Below are 17,690 nucleotides of genomic sequence, written 5' to 3'. Positions count from 1 at the left end.
GAGCTGAGTGGTGAGCACCCCCTCACACCCCCGCAAAAGAGCAAAAACAAACAACACCACTTAACTGGGCCTTCAACGCTAATTCCATTAATTTTGAGACAGGGTCTCACTATGTATTACTGGCTAGCCTGGAACTCAGAGACTCAACTGCCTGTAGAGTGTGTAGGCCATCACTCCCGGCTTTCTATTAACTCTTGACAAGACTGAGCCTTTCCATGGTACGTGAACTGATGAGGAAAAGAAATAGCCAAACATCATTTCCCAATCTGAATCTCAAGAAAAGTTCTTTCCTGACCCCCACTACAATACTTACATTTTAGCCTAAACATCAAGTATTATCCTAGTGCCCTCGTAAGAGTGCTTCATTGTAGTCTGAGTGCATCTTCAGTATGAATGTTCAGACATTTTCCTATATCCATAGCATAAAGAGAAAGTAACACTACTTGCATGACAGCCAAGGGAGAAATCAGATTACTCATGACCAGAGTGACTGGGGAAAGTCTGAGCAATCCCATAATTCAAGGGCTATTTTGTAGACTATTTAGAAAGCTCTATATTATCGTACTTCTATTGGAGTGTATTCAAAGTGGTTTCCTAATCACAAATGCACTCGACACTTCTACACGACCTTCAGCACTATACAAAACAACAGATGATCCACATACACACTCTGGTTCATGATTCCTACATTATCAGATCCTCTTCAACCTATACACTTTTTCGTATTTTTATGTTCAAGCACAGACAAGCATGTTTTTAATGCATCCCATAGTTCCACTGTGACTATCAACCACTATCTATTTAACTCAACTTCTAATCTCATTTTTCTCAGTCAAACCGCCTACAATCAAAGCATGGCAACAACTTAAAATGCTACACTTCACCAACTTCACAACATGGTTAAATTAGGTACAACAGAAAAGCACTCATCTTCACACAAGGAACAGCATCATGGCTCACCGTTATCCTTTCATTTATAAAGGCATGTAAGTGAACAAAACAAAATGTGTAGCAAAGAACATATGAGAAAAGACCATTGACCAATAGCTTTATTTGTAAAAGTGTTAAATAAGTAAAACAAAAAATAAAACCACTAGGAATAACTAATTTGTTTCATCGCTTCTCCCTTTAAAACACTTTATTCTGAAAAATATTAAAATGTATTAATAGTTCATGAAACAGTTCTCTATTGTACACAGTAACAATATCTTCACTATATCAAGTGCTCAAGGATGAGGTCATTCATACTCAGCACACCACAGCCAAAGACTCAGATCCACTGTTATTTATACACAGCAAAGTAGTGTCAGCATGGGGCAGTCCGTTTAGTAGGAGCACAGGCGATCCTTTAAGATACTTTTATTTATTTATTCCTTCCTTAGAACAGCAAAATACTGGGTATTCAGTCTAAATAACAGTAATCTTAAGCTGGAACTAAATAATTGGAGTGGCAGAAGTATAAGGGAAGGAGAAGGAAAGGCATATAAAGATAGAAAATCAATAAATAGTTACGGTATTTCTACAGTTGAAAAAGTCAAACATCAAATTTTATAACATTGCTTTCTTTCTGATGTACAGGTGCACAGATGTGCACGTGTGTGTGGAAGCCTCTGGTGTCTTCCTCAGTTGCTTTCCAGGTTATCTTTTTTAGACAGGTTTCTTCCTGAGCTGGGAGCTCACAGATTTGGCTAGACTGGCTGGCTAATAAGACCCAGATATCCACCTGCCTCTATCTCCCAGGTGTGGGATTGTAAGCAAGCACCACCATAACCTAGTTTTTTACATAGGTGCTAAGGACCTGAATTCAAGTCGTCACCCTTGTACAGCAAGACTTTAAAGACTGAGCCATTTCTCCAGCCCCACATTAGATAAAGCACCATTCTAGGTGAATGAATGAATGAATGAATGTTTTGTGAGGGGCCACCAACAGTCATAAAACATTCCTCAGACATCTTAGTTCAAAGAGAAGTTCTGACACTCACGTTGCCCATGTACTCTGAGAGCAGGTCCTGTAGAGCCTGGCGGACAGCGTTACACTCTGCCACAATGCGCTCACGCCGGTCATCACGCGTGCAGGATGAGTCAGCCATCAGGGCAGCTCCACTGATAATGCTCTCCAGACGCTCCTCCAGTGAAGGCCTAAAGCGCTCCTCGCTGAAGCTCAAGGGATCCACAATGATTTGTTTCTACAGAGAAAGTGTTACTGATATTAATACTCATTTCTGTTCCCTCAATTATTCAAAAGGCAAGGAAAGTACTGATCAGGGATATCAAGATATAATCCCATCACCTAAAAATCGTTCTTCATAACAAAGGCCATGCCATGTAAGTTGCCAACCCATATCAGCAATCACTTCTCAAAGAGGGCACTATTAACCAAACAGGGCTTGAATAAAGTATGATATCACAAATGCAAAACACAATGTATCATGTTCATACTATTTTCCTTAAACTTCTAAAGGTCAGCCTGCATAGTACTGGTTATTAAAATTATCAAATGATGATTATAAGGAAAATAAGAACTCTCTTCATGTGCAGTCTGTAACTGCTATAAGACAGAACTGCTTGAGCATAAAAAATTTTAAACAATTAAAATACTGACTTTTACTCTTGAAGAAATGCATTTATAATGAACTTATGATCAATTATTCACACGCCCATTAAATACAACTGACCTTCACATCAATAAATGTCTACACAAATATTTTGGTTTTAATTTTTTCTTTTCTTCATAGAGTATGTCCTTAATAATTTCAACTTAAATGCCAATTTTTTTCCTGCCAAAAGCTTGGTATTTTTCAGAGAGTAAACATTTCTCTCTTTCCTTCCAAAGAACCTTCAGTTTTGAAAGTGATCATGCAACACCTCCAGTTAATTATTAGACTGTTTTTCTTGCTGGATTTGGTTATTAGAGGACTTCTCTGATCAAGGTTGAAGACAGGGCTGGACAAGTAGCTCAGCAGTGGAGCACTGGCCAAAGCATGTGCAAGGCCCTGCATCTAACCTCCAACACTGTCAAGTCCTGGGGAGGAGACGACACAACACCTTCTGGACCACAGCAATGAAGAAATGGTCACAGATTGTGACACTGTCACAGAACTATAGTGTAAAGATTATTTAGTACAGCCCCCTCATCTTACAAATGAAGAAATTGTCACCCTAAAAAAAAATGGGGTTTCCTAATCTACTATTCAATTTAGTGCAAACATGGTCCTTAGCACCTTGAAAAGACAAATATCTGATGTTACCAAATCTGAAGCAGAAGAAAACAATGGTAGGAGTATGTTACAAGATGTGTCCTAACAACTGTAAAGGTCATTTCACGTTTAATTCTGTGACAGAAGAACCAGCCGCTAAATTCAGTGGGAATCTGCCTAGCGTGAATGGATGAGACCTTGAGTTTAATTTTCTGCAATACAAAAAAATAAAACTCTAGGTAAAAACTCAGTTCCAATACCATTGTCTTTAGGCATAACACTGCCTTCTATTCTCATGCTTTATTAAAAGGCCTAAATCAATGCATATCAGCAAGAACCAATTACCCATGATCAAATACAGAGAAGACACAAAAGCCAAAAAAATAAATAAATAAAAAATTTAAAAAAGCTGTTGAAAACAAAATACATTCTATCACCTTGATGCTACACTTCAAAACATTTCAATTATGAAAGATGATATCTATACCTGTTTTTCTAACAACTGGTTTAAAACAAAGCTAGTCATGATGGCACATGGGAAGGTTGAGGCAGGGTGGTGGAATGGAGGCCAGCCTGGGCTACACAGCCAGACCCAATTTCAAAAAAAAAGAGAGAGAGAGAACCAACAACCTTAAACTACCGCCACCTACTGGAGGTCATGACTCTCTGGATTAGAATTACAAACAAAGCACAATACATTGATGTGAGGACCAAGGATAAGAGGTACACATCATATACACAGGAGAGATGTAGGGCATCATGATAAAAGCAGTATGATAAAAAATTGAATTTCAAATCTGTTTCAATGTGGTTAAATTGTTGTGTTTATGGCTCAAAGCAAATCACAGAGAACAGCAATCTATCTAATAGTCAGGTAAAGTTAAGATGGCAGCAATAGAATTTATCTACACCTCTCACTAGACCATGAGTTCCCCAGAGACGAAGTCTCCACACACTTTGTTTGCTTCTGTATCTATCACAGGTCCATTTGCCAGATGGTCAAAATCCTGGTTGGAATGAACCAGACTCATAGTCTCAATAAGGACCATATTAAAAGGAAAAAACAACCACACAAGGAAACATAAGTTGCATAAAAGAACGCAGAAGTTTAACCCCATTGGAAAAAGGAGAGAAAGAAAAGAAAAACGCTTTAAGCCAAGTTACAATAAAGTACACTTATGACTCATAACAATTTTTTTCTACTTAGATTACAAATTTAATTGAAAAATGGGCTTTCATCACAAGCCTTGATTATATTTCCCCAGGAACCAGTTATCTTTTGGCAGCTGGTGAAGAGCCCAAAGTTTCCTTCCAAATATAACTTACATCAAAGTTGTTGAGAGCATATGCGAGCTCTCCGCCGCCGCCACCCTGGTGTTGGGAGGCATCATCCGATGCAGTAGCCTGGGCTGCATTAGAAATGCCTGTGACCGCTTGTTGTAGCTGCTTGTATATCAGGTCCCGGTTGGCTTTATAGGCTGCAACATCAGGGTGCTGTAGGCATGCCTGGGATGCAGTATAGAGGATTGGAACATTTTTCTGCAGGATTCCTCTAGCTGCAGCCATCTGATCACGATGGCCCACATCTTTCAGTTCCTAAAATAATAAAATAAAAAATTGGAGGGTTTTTATGTTTCATTCATATCAAGACATCTCTGTGTTAACCTAGCTGGAAGTAAGTTAAGACGGAGCTCTGACATCACCAGCCTTGACTTGAATCTCTTAGCCTACTTTTTCCTGGCCATTTGCTGTGTCCTTACTGTGAACTGTGTTGTTTTTCCTGATGCAAAACAGGAACAGTATTATAGCTCTTTTAGCATTTTAAGAAATAAAATGGGATAATGTATACAAAGCACCTAGAACCAAATTAGTACTAAATAAGACATGAAATAAAAGTCACAACATAAAACTATTTAACACCTTAATCAGGTCCATATAACTAAAATAGATATACAAGTCCACACAGACATATTAAAAGAAAATAAGAGAATTTAAGTTATCTAAGTTCATTATAAGAATTTTATGAAATTTAGAACACAACACCCTGTGTGTATAAACTTTGCAAACCAACTAGGGTGGATATGACCAGCTGTTCTCTTAAGTATACAACACCTCCTCCCCCTTTTTCCTACCAGAGGAACATTCCAGAATACAAAACAATACTCTCTTCACAAAGAAAGATCAACCAGGTCACTTGCCATTAAGTCACAAAGTAAAGGCTCATATGCTCCATGATTTCAATCCACGATAGTATTATTCTGTAAATGTGGTCCTAAGTGAAAATGTCCTTTTTCATTTCCTCTACCCCATAATTACAAGGACATGAGGCTGCTGGCATTGTTCCGACTAATGAGGTCTAGAACACTAAGTGGGATGGGTGTGCTAGGTAACTAGGACACAAGACAGGAAGGAGCACTGTTGGCATCCGCTCATCACTGAAACTTAAAAACACAGGAATCTTTGATAAATGTGGATCACTACAGAGGAAGAAATAACCCCAAACTCTAAATCTGCTCCAGCAGTATTTTACATATGAACCTAAATTTTCAGTATTGTCACTAACTAAATACTAGAATACAAATTTAAATGATTTTCAGATTAGTATTACATGTATGAACAATAAGAGAAAAGTTAAGTTTACTCAAAAGTCTGACAGCTATTTAATGGTTCTCTTTTCTAGATGACTTCTTAATTAAACATTGGGACAGTAACGAGTTTCTTTCTTCTGACACTTCATCTCCATTTGGGGGTTTACATCTTCATTCAAACCTTGCACAATGACAACTTATTTTTCTATCTAGAATTCTTTTCTCATTTAGAACCTGAATATTTGAGTAATAGTTCACAGCACACTGAATGACCTGTAGTTACTACATTAGGCTACATACAGAAACAGGATCCTATAGATTTGGAGTGCCCAAGGTATGACAAGGGGCTCTGGCTAACACTGGGCTTACACATGTGGCGTGCACATTCTGTGGGCATTTTCTAAATGTTTTGCTCTCACCACAATGCCAAGAACCTCTTAAGCCTCCTAGGGCCATGTTTCCCTTTAAACATTTGTACTGTACAATCAGCCTTAATGTTCCTATGTGCTTAAAGATACAGCAGCACAGTCTCTTACAAAGGCTATCGCAGACGCATGGTCATCTAAAGTTTACAGGTACTTTCCTGAGACACTGACTAGTCTAGGACAATAAACTTTCCTAAAGACTATATTGGGCTAAATATTAAAAAATTATCTTGTGGCTTTAGAGAGTTGGTGATGATCTCAAGAATCAAGTAAAAGAGGCAACTGGCTAATCATGACACTGAAATAACTGGAACAAATTTTCTCTGGGAGCATTTTCTGAACAAACTCTCATCTGCCAAGCATCAGGGATAAATTCTAAACAAGGAAGAGAATAACAACCAAATCTCATTTACCCTAGTTCTAAAGTTCTACTTTCCCTCTTTACAGCCATTTCTACCTTGTACAAGGTTTTTGTTAAAAGATAGGAAACCAAGTTTTTCTTAAAAGATAGGAAAATGAGGCTGGCGGTAGTGGCACACGCCTTTAACCCCAGCACTGGGAGGCAGAGGCAGGTGGATCTCTGTGAGTTCAAGGCCAACCTGGGCTGTAGACTGAGATCCAAGAAAGGTGCAAAGCTACACAGAGAAACCTTGTCTCAAAAATAAAAAAAAAAAATTAAAAAAAAATAGATAGGAAAATGGACACTAATGCGAGTATCAGTTTTGTAATATGAATAAATCAATCAAAAAGTATTCTTCAAGCTATCTAGTGCTGATTAATAATACAAATTTTGGTGGAAAGTGAGCTATAAAGCAACATGACAAGTTACTTATAGAAGAACTCTGTTCTCAATTGTGTCATGATTTCTGAACTTCACCAATCTGGTTACAGCTCAAGCAAACTAAGGACAATCAGAAAACATACAGAGGAAAAACTACTTCTCACAAATCTGACTTATCCATCCCACAAACGTGAACAAGAAACAAAAGCTAACCTCTAAGTCATCTAACAGACTCTACTAAAAGAACTAGAAATCCAAGTGAGACTTTCTTCTCATTTCCCTCTTGACAACAAAGAACTGTGGCCATCGATACATATGACCAGACGTTTCTGGATAAAAATGACTATACCGGGTATGTGCCGAAAGCCCAACTAGCACAGATTCTAACAAGTAAAACACCAACAGACCCATCCCCAAACAGCTGCCAGGACTTTCAGAAAACAATCACACAAGTCAGAGCAGGAAACTAGCTATGGAATAAGAGGCACTAGGTTCTCCTAAAGATCTCAAAAAGCTTTCTGCATCTGAACAGGCAACACTTGAACATCACATAATCTGCATGTTGAGGAACCACAGCCAACATGGAGGCCCAGAGGCGCCCTTTATAAACTGCACAGGCCCACCCTTCCCTCTGCCCTCACCTTTACTCTTGCTATGGTATCAATGTACCCAACCCCTTTGTTTCTATCTTGAAACAATGCCCCAAGTGACATTAATATTTGAAGATGGGGCCTTTGGGAAGCAAACAGAAATCAAATACTTCATGAAAAGTGAGACCCCTATGGTGACATTAGTGGCTTTGTAAGGCAAGAGGAGATTGGCCCGAGCAGTCTTGACAGAGGATGCTCACTGCCGGCTTACAATACAGGAAGAAGGATCTTGTCAACTGCTGGATAATGGCGCGTTACTCTTGGACGTCCCAAACTTCCAGAACCATGAGCCAAATACAAATCTAAAGGTAAAAGAACTAAAGAACTAAGCAAACTACATTCAGGAATGTAGCTGAGTGTAAAACCCTTGCCAAGACCCTAAATTCAATCCCTGGATGGGACAGGGTAAATTAAGCATAATCTGTGAATCATAAAAATGAAGCATGTATCACTCAAAATCTCAACAGGAAACCAGGCAATTTAATGAAAAATTAAAATGAAGACTGCTACAAAGGAAGATGTACAGTGAAGGGTTTGAGGCAGTGGCAGTCACCAAAATCTAGAAGCAGGGTACACAGAGTGTGCCTTTAGCCACTGAGGATGAGCAGCAGGGACGGGGCCTATACATAGCACCTCAGCTTCACTCTCCTCTCTCTTCCCATTTTCTGATCATGTTTCCACTGGCCAAACCTCAACAGGAAGCCAAGGAAAGGGAGCTTGGGGGTACATCCAGACAGGCTATGTTTCTGAGGCAGGAAAGAGCAAACAAGGATAGAAAATAGACATAGAGAAACGAAGATTTCTTGGTACCTTATTTCAAGAACATTTAACATTCACTGATATTTCTCTTTGATACACTGAGATCATGTATAACAGTGCTTCTCAACCTTCCTAATGCTGCGACCCTTTAATACAGTTCCTCATGCTGTGCTGACTCCCAACCATAAAATTATTTCATTGCTACTTCCTAACCGTAATTCTGATACTGTTATGGATTGTAAATATTTTTAGAGCTAGAGATCCGCCAAAGGGTCGAGACATACAGGTTGAGAACCACTAATATATAAGGAACTCTCTCTCCTAAAGGACTCAGGGCACAGAAAAATTAACTCAGGCAAAATTACTTTCTAGTAAGTTTCTACAATTAGACACAAATTCTGGACTGCTGCTATGTTTTACCTCAAGAATAGCATCTAGCCAAGCATCCTGGTGCATGCCTTTAATCCCAGCACTCAAACGTTTAAAAGAATATATAAGACAGGAAGATCACAAGTTTAAGGCCAGCCTTGAACTACTTAAAACAGAAGCATATTATGAAAATCTGAGTGAAAGTTAATTATGGCTTTGCCACTGGCACAGTACTAAAATTATTATTATTATTTTAAGTTTTTTTTTTTCAAGACAGGGTTTCTCTATGTGTCTCTGGCTGTCCTGGAACTCACTCTGTAGACCAGGCTTACCTCAAACTCACCACCTGCCTCTGCCTCTCGAGTGCTGGGACTAAAGGCGTGAGCCACTGCAGCCGAGCTGAAAAGGAATCTCTTAATTTAAACATTTATTGAAACCACATGAACAGTAGAAAGTCATGATACCATTGGAAAACTGGGGCAAACCGGGTCTTCTCCACTAGATAATACAATACTCTCCAGCCTGTTTTATGTAGTGAGTTCCAGGTCAACCAGGGCTGCAAAGTAAGACCCTGTCTCAACAAACAAAGAAATAAGTAAGTAAGTAACATTACGAAATGTCTGCAAATCATGCCTGTACCTGTTGTCTTTTCGCTGCCATAATGTTCAGCTTGTCCACTTCCGGTTTCAGAGCTTTGTACTGTATCCCTAAGTCTTGCTCGTTGCCAGCATTCCTCAATTTCAATATACCATCCTCCACCTAAAAAACACAACCCCAAAAGTAAAAACTCCAAGACAGACCAATCTATAGATAAAATGAGTAAATCCTAAGACTCCATCTTCTTTAACAACTATTCATAAAGCAATCCAAGCAAACATATGTAGCTGATAAACCCTCCTATTACAGAGTGCTTCGAAGGAGGTGGGGCACCTATCAGTTTCTATTTTGGTTTTCTAATTATAGAACACCATTATCAGTACACAGAAACATAGAATGGGTATTTCAAAAAGGGAGAGTCAAAAATCAACACCTTTGCTACAGTTCCTTCAGTTAACAGAGACTACAGTGGCCTATAGCAGAGTATCATACAGATACTTGAAATAGAGAAGAAGAAATTATTGAACAAAGCCATCACTAGTTCAAAACCAAACTGAATTTTAATGCTAAGTATGGTCGGCATCACCTTCACTATGAAACATACAAAAAAAAAAAAAAGCATTTTAGATATAGACCCAAACTTACAACTTTCAGCTGAACGAGTAATTTGTAGACATCTGCCATGTCAGCCAGAATCAGGAGCCGAGTGACAGCAGAGAGCAGCGCTCGGGCCGCTCGCACCATGTTCCCCCGCTTCACAGAAGAGCACGGGTCATCTGCAAACTCCGCAGCAGCGCTCTTCATCACATCTCCTGTGCAGTGAAAACAAAGCCAGCGGAGTTAACCCAAATTATTTATTTATTTATTAAAAAATAAAGCTAAGCAGGGTGGCGCACCCCTTTAATCCCAGCACTCGGGAGGCAGAGGCAGAGGGATATCTGTGAGTTCAAGGCCAGCCTGGCTACAAATGGCCCAGGATAGCCAGGGCCATTTTACAGAGAAGCCTTGTCTGGGAAAACCAGAAGTAAATACTAAAGTCCTTTATGTAAAGGGTAAAGTAGCTCACACTCGTGACATCACACAGAGCACTGTTCCTGCTTTCCTCCCTTTAGTTTGTACTAATCACTTGAGCATCCCTCATATAACACTGATAAAACATAACACCCAGAAAGTGACTAGACACTACATGACAGAAAGGCTTAAAAATACTTCTTCCTTTAACTAAATGATAATACACACCACCCTCACACACACAAAAAAAAAAAACAGCCAGACATAGTGGTGATATTAAAAAATATTAGAAAATCAAATAACAGCAAATGACTGAAAGAAATCAGATAAACATTTATATCAACTGTAACATCTTCTAGCTTTCAGCCATAACAACTCCTTAATCTCCTATCAGGGGCCTTTTAGGAACAACAACAACAAAAATTCAAGTCACACTGACATCTGAGTGTGGCGACCCCTAACTGTAACCCCAGCGGTCCTGAGGTTGAAGACCCTGGTTAAATGCTGGAGGCTACAGTCAGACCCAGTCCCCTGTCACTCACTTCCCGAAACTCCAGTGAATAAATAATACCACACGGTTCATTAAAACAATGACACCTTCTGTGTTCACAAGACGGTGAATAGATATATAAATAAACCTCTAACGAACTAAGTTCAAATGACTGCTTAAAACTGACCCCTGTAAAGAAGCATGACCGTAAGATAAATAAGATTATTTTAATTTCTTTCCCACATGTGGGGGCGTGTGGGGGTGGGGGTTGTGGGTGATACAGTCTCACCTCTGAGTCCAGAGCTCTGGTCTGGCTAGCCAGCTTATTCTGGAGCTCTATCCTTGCCTTCCCAGTGCTGGGATTACAGGGGCCCTTTTTTTTTTTTTTTTTTTTTTTTTTTTTTTTTTTAATTAAAAGCAAAAAGTTAATCAGCCATTCTTAAACCAGACCAGCAAGGTGACTCAGCAGATAAAAGTACTTGCCACCACAACTGACCACCTGAATTTAATCCCTGGAACCCACATAATGGAAGGCGAGAACCAACTCCCGTAAGTCAAACTCTGACCTCCTCATGCATGCCATGACACAGGCAAGCCTCTTTATATACCTCCCCTACAACACACATAAAATAAATAAAAATAGCCGGGCAGTGGTGGCACACGCCTTTAATCCCAGCACTGAGGAGGCAGAGCCAGGCGGATCTCTGAGTTCAAGACCAGCCTGGTTCTACAGAGTGAGATCCAGGACAGGCACCAAAAGTACACAGAGAAACCCTGTCTCGAAAAATAAATGAATGGATGGATGGATGGATGGATGGAAGGAAGGAAGGAAGGAAGGAAGGAAGGAAGGAAGGAAGGAAGGAAGGAAGGAAGGAAGGAAGGTTGGACGGACGGACGGACGGACGGACAGATAATAATTTTCTCTCAGGATTTGAGAAGGCAACATAAAGTCAGCTTTGAATACATAAGAAGTTCACCCCAGACTGGTTACATAGACCCTGTGTCGTAAAAACAAACAAACAAGTCAATCAAGTGGTGGTGTACACCTTTAGTCTCAGCACTAGGAAAACAGGCAGCTATACTCCTGTGAGTTCAAGGCCAGATTGAGCTAATTAGTGAGTTCCAGGATATCAAGGGTTATACAGTGAGACCTTGTCTCAAAATAAATGAATAAAAACAGATGTTAGTAAGTCTTTAAAGTATATTTCTAAGAGATCAAAGCTCTTCCTACACATAAACAAAAAGCTATCCCAGATCACATGGTCAACAATAAGAATTGAGAATCTTACCCTGTTTCCCAGTACCTCCTCCTTAATTATACCACACGTATAATTACTAAGATATAAAGGAGATTAAACTTAAGAGAACTTTGTACTTGGTAGCTCCGAGAGTCCAAAGTGCTTTTAAGACAAGGACTTGAGTTCCAGCATCAGAATCCTCCTCGGGGAGAGAGGGTTGGCTTCAGCTTACAACCAACCATCTCTAACTCTAGTTCCAGGGGACCTGACATCCTCTTCTGGCCTCTCAGGGCACCAGGCACATACACGACACACAGATATACATGCAGACAAAACACCCAAACACATAAAATTAAAGGGGAAAAAAAAAGGCAGTTACTCGGAATGGTGGCACACGTCTTTAGTCCCTGCACTCAGGAGGCAGAGGCAGGCTAATCTCTGAGTTTGAGGCCAGCCTGGTCTACAGAGAAAGTTCCAGGACAGCCAAGGCTACACACATGCAAGAAACCCTATCATGGAAGAAAAAAAAATAGTAAAAATAACTAAAGATTTAAAAAAGGGAGACCCTTCTCCTATTACATCATCTACCATTGAATCCAGATCTGTTGCCCCGATACGTTTTCTTCTGGTTCAAAGATAAGAGTTCAGCTCCTCTAAGAGTTCAAAATGAAAAGGGGGAAAGAAACACAAATAAGCCCACAGCTCTTGAGGGTTAGGATCAAGACCTTTCTGAAGGATCAATTACCTTAACTATATCCTCTCAAAGCAATCAAACAGGTGTAGAAAAGGAAGTTGGAGGATAATGATTATAAAAGGAGGTGGCTAGGTTTTTCTTTTTTAACCTGAGTCCTGAACCTAAGAAACATGGAACTTAAAAAAAAAAAAAAAAGGCATGTGTTTCAGGCTGGAGAGATAGCTCAGTGATTAGGAATGTTGGCTACTCTTCCAGAGAACACAGGTCCAATTCCAGCCCCCATGTCAGATTACAGCTATCTCTACCTCCTTCAAGGACATCAGGCAGGCCAAGTGGTACACATTCAGACAAAAACATCCACATAAAACAATGTTTTCAAGAAACAAATAAAAAAAGCATGTCTCATATATCCCAGGCTGCCTCAAACTCTTACATACTTGAAAATGATCTTGAACTCCCCCATCCTCCTGCCTCTTCCACCCTCACGGTACTAGGATTAGAGGCTCAAGCTATCCAAGAGACTGTATTATGCTGTACTAAATTTTTTGTTTGTTTGCTAACTTCTGTGGGGAGTACTCTGTGTGCTGGTTTCTTTGTCTTGAGACAAGGTTGGCTATGTAGTTGAGGCTGATCTTGAATTTCTGACACACACAGGGCTACCCCACTTCCCAACATGTCTAATCCCACGGTCTGGGAAACCAAGGCAAGAGAATCACAAGTTCAATGCCATTCTAGGATACATAGCAAGTTCCAGGCAGCCTGGGATACATGAGGCCCTGTTTTAAAGGGCAAAGAAAAAGAAAAACGAAGCAGTCACGCTTCCAAGTTCCTTAAGCATACGTTGGCTTTTAGCAGGACATGCTGCAGCAGTCACCTCCCTCACTCCACCTGCACAGCACAGAAAATCACTTTTAAAAACGAACCTGGTCCTTCTGTGAATCATCAGTCTGAAGACACTCACCTTACTGACCCTTAGTTTGTCCACGTTTTCACTGTTTTCTTACATTTATTGATTTAATTATTTGGAAAATGCAGGCACCACGTTACCCATGAAGTCAGAAAACTGCCTGCCAATGTTGGTTCTCCGGTCCACCATATGGGTTCCAGAACCAAACTCGGCCACAGGTGTCTTTATCTGCTGAGTCAGCTCAACAGCCTCACTTCTCCACATTTTAAAAAGCCTTTCCAAGCCGAGATTCTCTCTAGTTCTCATCTCCCTCACTGACCTATCTCATTAACAACTTCACAGCCCCTCAGCCTACACTCTATGCCAAGATACTCCAAGAACTACAACAAAGTTTATCATGTCTGAAACAATACTAATGATATTTAATTTTTATTTATGTGTATTTGTGTGTGTGCCCCAGGAGGCAAGAAGGGAGTGTCTGGTGCCCCAGAGCTGGAGTTACAGGCAGTCGTGAGCCATGGACACAAGTGCTTCCTTAGGAACTAAATTCAGGTCACAAGAGCAGGAAGTACTCTGCAATGGCTGAGCCATCCCTCCAGCCCCTTAAAGATACTTACAGCTTGCTTCTTTTTTTTTTTTTTTGTTTTTTTTTTTTTTTTTTGTTTTTCGAGACAGGGTTTCTCTGTGTAGCTTTGCGCCTTTCCTGGAACTCACTTGGTAGACCAGGCTGGCCTCGAACTCACAGAGATCCGCCTGCCTCTGCCTCCCGGGTGCTGGGATTAAAGGCGTGCGCCACCACCACCCGGCACAGCTTGCTTCTTGACCAGAACTTTTCTATATTCAAGTCCAGGAAGAAAGGGGGATGCAAAGGTAGGAGGGGGGAACACCCATTTTTTTGGTCAGTAGAGGAACATGGCTACAAATTACAGTTCTCCGGCCCCAAGTGTCTTTATTAACGAGATTTGTTCTCCATTCTACTTGAAACAACAGGTATATAATAATCAGTGTTACATAGTGGAAAGTGGGATCGCAATGCGTGTATACCACAGGGAAGAATGAACCAGACTAACACATGCCAGAATATTGACTGTCTATACCCAAAGGTGGTATGGCTTGATGAGTTACTTTTTTTCCTGATGACTTTCTACAATTTTATAACATATTATTAGTATTTTGTGAGTATGAGTATTTTGTCTGCATGTATATCTGTGTACCAAGGGTATGCCCTGTGCCCTTACAGGCCTGAAAAGGGCACCAGGTCTCTTAGAACTGGAGTTATAGATGGTTGGTTGTGCATCACAAGATGGGTACTGGGACCCAAGTCCTCTAGAAGAACCATCAGTAATCTTAATCACTGAGTCATCTCTTCAGCCTCATGAATATATTTTTTTAAAGTAAAAGGTATATAAATGGTAAAAATAATAAAATATCTGTTATTTGTGTGTATAATATATAAAATTGACAGGAGATGGTGGCGCACCTTTAATCCCAGCACTTGGGGGGCAGAGGCAAATGATCTCTGAGTTTGAGGCTAGCCTGATCTACAGAATGTGTTCCAGGACTGCCAGGGCTACACAGAGAAACCATGCCTCAAACATCGTGTGTGTGTGTGTGTGTGTGTGTGTGTGTGTGTGTGTGTGTGTGTGTGTGTGTGTGTGTGTCTATACATGAATATATAAACATGAATATATGTTTCAGATTTTTGTTTTTAAGGTATAAAAATCTTCTTATGGCTGCTAGCTCATTTTAAAACTGAGAAGGCAAAATTAGAAATTGCTAATTTCTTCTTTTCTTCTTTCAGATGGGGTTTCATTATCTAGCCAAAGCTAGCCTCAAATTTATGCTCCTCCTGCCTGAACCTCCTAAAAGCTGAGGTAACAAGGGTGTACCACTGCTCCTGTCTTCTAAAATCCTTTTTAAAAGCTTTATAAAACCGGGCGTTGGTGGCGCATGCCTTTAATCCCAGCACTCAGGAGGCAGAGCCAGGCGGATCTCTGTGAGTTCGAGGCCAGCCTGGGCTACCAAGTAAGCTCCAGAAAAGGCGAAAAGCTACACTGAGAAACCCTGTCTCGAAAAACCAAAAAAAAAAAAAAAAAAAAAAAAAAAAAAAAAAACTTTATAAAAATGAGGTATTTTTAAAATATAAAATAAAGTGGTTATCTACAAACTCAATCTCATTTTTATTTTTTTCTATTTACAGTTGATGAAGGAAGTGAATTCAATTATTATGTGGACCTTAGGTAGGCATTTCTGAAACATTTTATGAGAGTACACTTTTTGTTATTAATTGTCAAATCCAACATATAAAACATTTTAAGACATCCACCTGGACATGCTTTTTGCAAACCTGAGAAAAAAGGGACCTGTGTTAAAATGACAGAAGCTTCCAGGTAAACAACTAAGTGATAGTAAGCATCAGGAAATTCTGATGCCTATCTTATCTCCCAGGACTCTGCTCAATTTGTTCTCTTTAACTCATCAAGATTTTAACACTCAGCCGGGCGGTGGTGGTGGTGGCGGCGGCGGCGGCGGCGGCGGCGGCGGCGGCGGCGGCAGCACACGCCTTTAATCCCAGCACTCAGGAGGCAGAGCAGGCGGATCTCTGTGAGTTCGAGGCCAGCCTGGGCTACCAAGTGAGCTCCAGGAAAGGCGCAAAGCTACACAAGAGAAACCCTGTCTCAGAAAAACAAAAAAAAAAAAAAAAAAAAAAAAAAAAAAAAAAAGATTTTTAACACTCTGAAAACTTTTTCCTTCTCCTTTATCTCATATCTGCCTTTAGCCTTTTATTTAAAATTTAAACATATATGTATATATGTTACTATGTCTCTCAAACTGCTTAAAGTATGAAAAGTGAATAAAATTAACAATACTTTTAAATCTTTAGGGCCAGTAAGACAGCTCAATGAGTAAAGGCACTTGCCACCAAACCTGGGCCATCTGCAGAGCCCAGATGGAGAAGGTGACCGACAGCTCCAGGAGTTCTTTAACCACCCCAAGTTCACTGTAACACACACACACACACACACACACACACACACGCACACGCACACGCACGCGCACACACACACACACACACACACACACACGGAAAAATTAACATCCATGGTTTGCTAGTACAAAACAGTGCATTTGAATTGTCTCACTCCATGGAAATGTCATTCAGTCATAAAATTATATTGTAGGAAGAAAATAACTGGATTCTAAACATCTTTCACTATCATAAATTTTTTTTAAAAATGACACAATCAAGCACAATGTATTTCTACTCAAGTGAGCATATTCACAGAAAACAAACTGCAAATTAATTATTTTATATATGTATATGTGAGCCTGGGTATATGTATGTGCATCATGTGTATAAAGGAACCCTCAGAAGTCAGAAGATGGCATTGGTTCCCCTGACTCTGGAGTGACAGAAAGCTGTGAGCCACCAGCTGTGTGCTGGAAATGGAATCAGAGTCCTCTGGAAGAACCGCCAGTGCTCTCAATTGTCAAACCATCTCTCCAGACACAAACATATGTTTTTAATCTCTTTTTTTTTTTTTTTTTTTTTTTTTTTTTCGAGACAGGTTTCTCTGTGTAGCTTTGCGCTTTCTGGAACTCACTTGTAGCCAGGCTGGCCTCGAATCACAGAGATCCGCCTGCCTCTGCCTCCAAGTGCTGGGATTAAAGCGTGAGCCACCACCGCCCGGCTTTAATCTCTTAATTATAAAATTTTAGGTAATTTTTATTTTTTTGCTCTTAGTATCAAAACAAATTCATTACAAAATAATAATAATAATAATGGCTCCTTTTTGTTGGTGTTGTTTTGAAAGGCAAACTTTCATTTAAAATTCTTTTGGCCAGGCTTGGTGGCACACACCTATAATTTCACCTTTCCGGGGCGGCAACAGCTCAAGGACATCTACAGCTACAAGTCTACAGCCTGGGTTACATGAGGTCCTCTATCCTCTCCTACTCCTACCTATCCACGTACACCAACGC

General features: G+C 40.1%; 1 protein-coding gene across 1 annotated transcript in view; it reads right to left on the bottom strand.

Annotated features, from left to right (window-relative positions):
- The window catches only part of Ctnna1 (catenin alpha 1), a 131,461-nt gene that overhangs the window by 71,201 nt on the left and 42,570 nt on the right, over positions 1-17,690 (bottom strand). Inside the window, exons 4-7 of the mRNA XM_028886779.2 lie at positions 10,012-10,178; positions 9,409-9,528; positions 4,524-4,793; positions 1,983-2,186 (exon numbers count right to left, since the gene is read on the bottom strand). Of these exons, the coding sequence (XP_028742612.1) occupies positions 1,983-2,186; positions 4,524-4,793; positions 9,409-9,528; positions 10,012-10,178 (761 nt within the window). The remainder of the gene's footprint in view (positions 1-1,982; positions 2,187-4,523; positions 4,794-9,408; positions 9,529-10,011; positions 10,179-17,690) is intronic.

This window comes from Peromyscus leucopus, chromosome 19, assembly GCF_004664715.2.
Source record: "Peromyscus leucopus breed LL Stock chromosome 19, UCI_PerLeu_2.1, whole genome shotgun sequence".
NCBI classification, from domain to species: Eukaryota; Metazoa; Chordata; class Mammalia; order Rodentia; family Cricetidae; genus Peromyscus; species Peromyscus leucopus.
The sequence above is the reverse complement of the archived record's forward strand: the minus strand, read 5'-3'. Positions and strand labels throughout refer to the sequence as shown.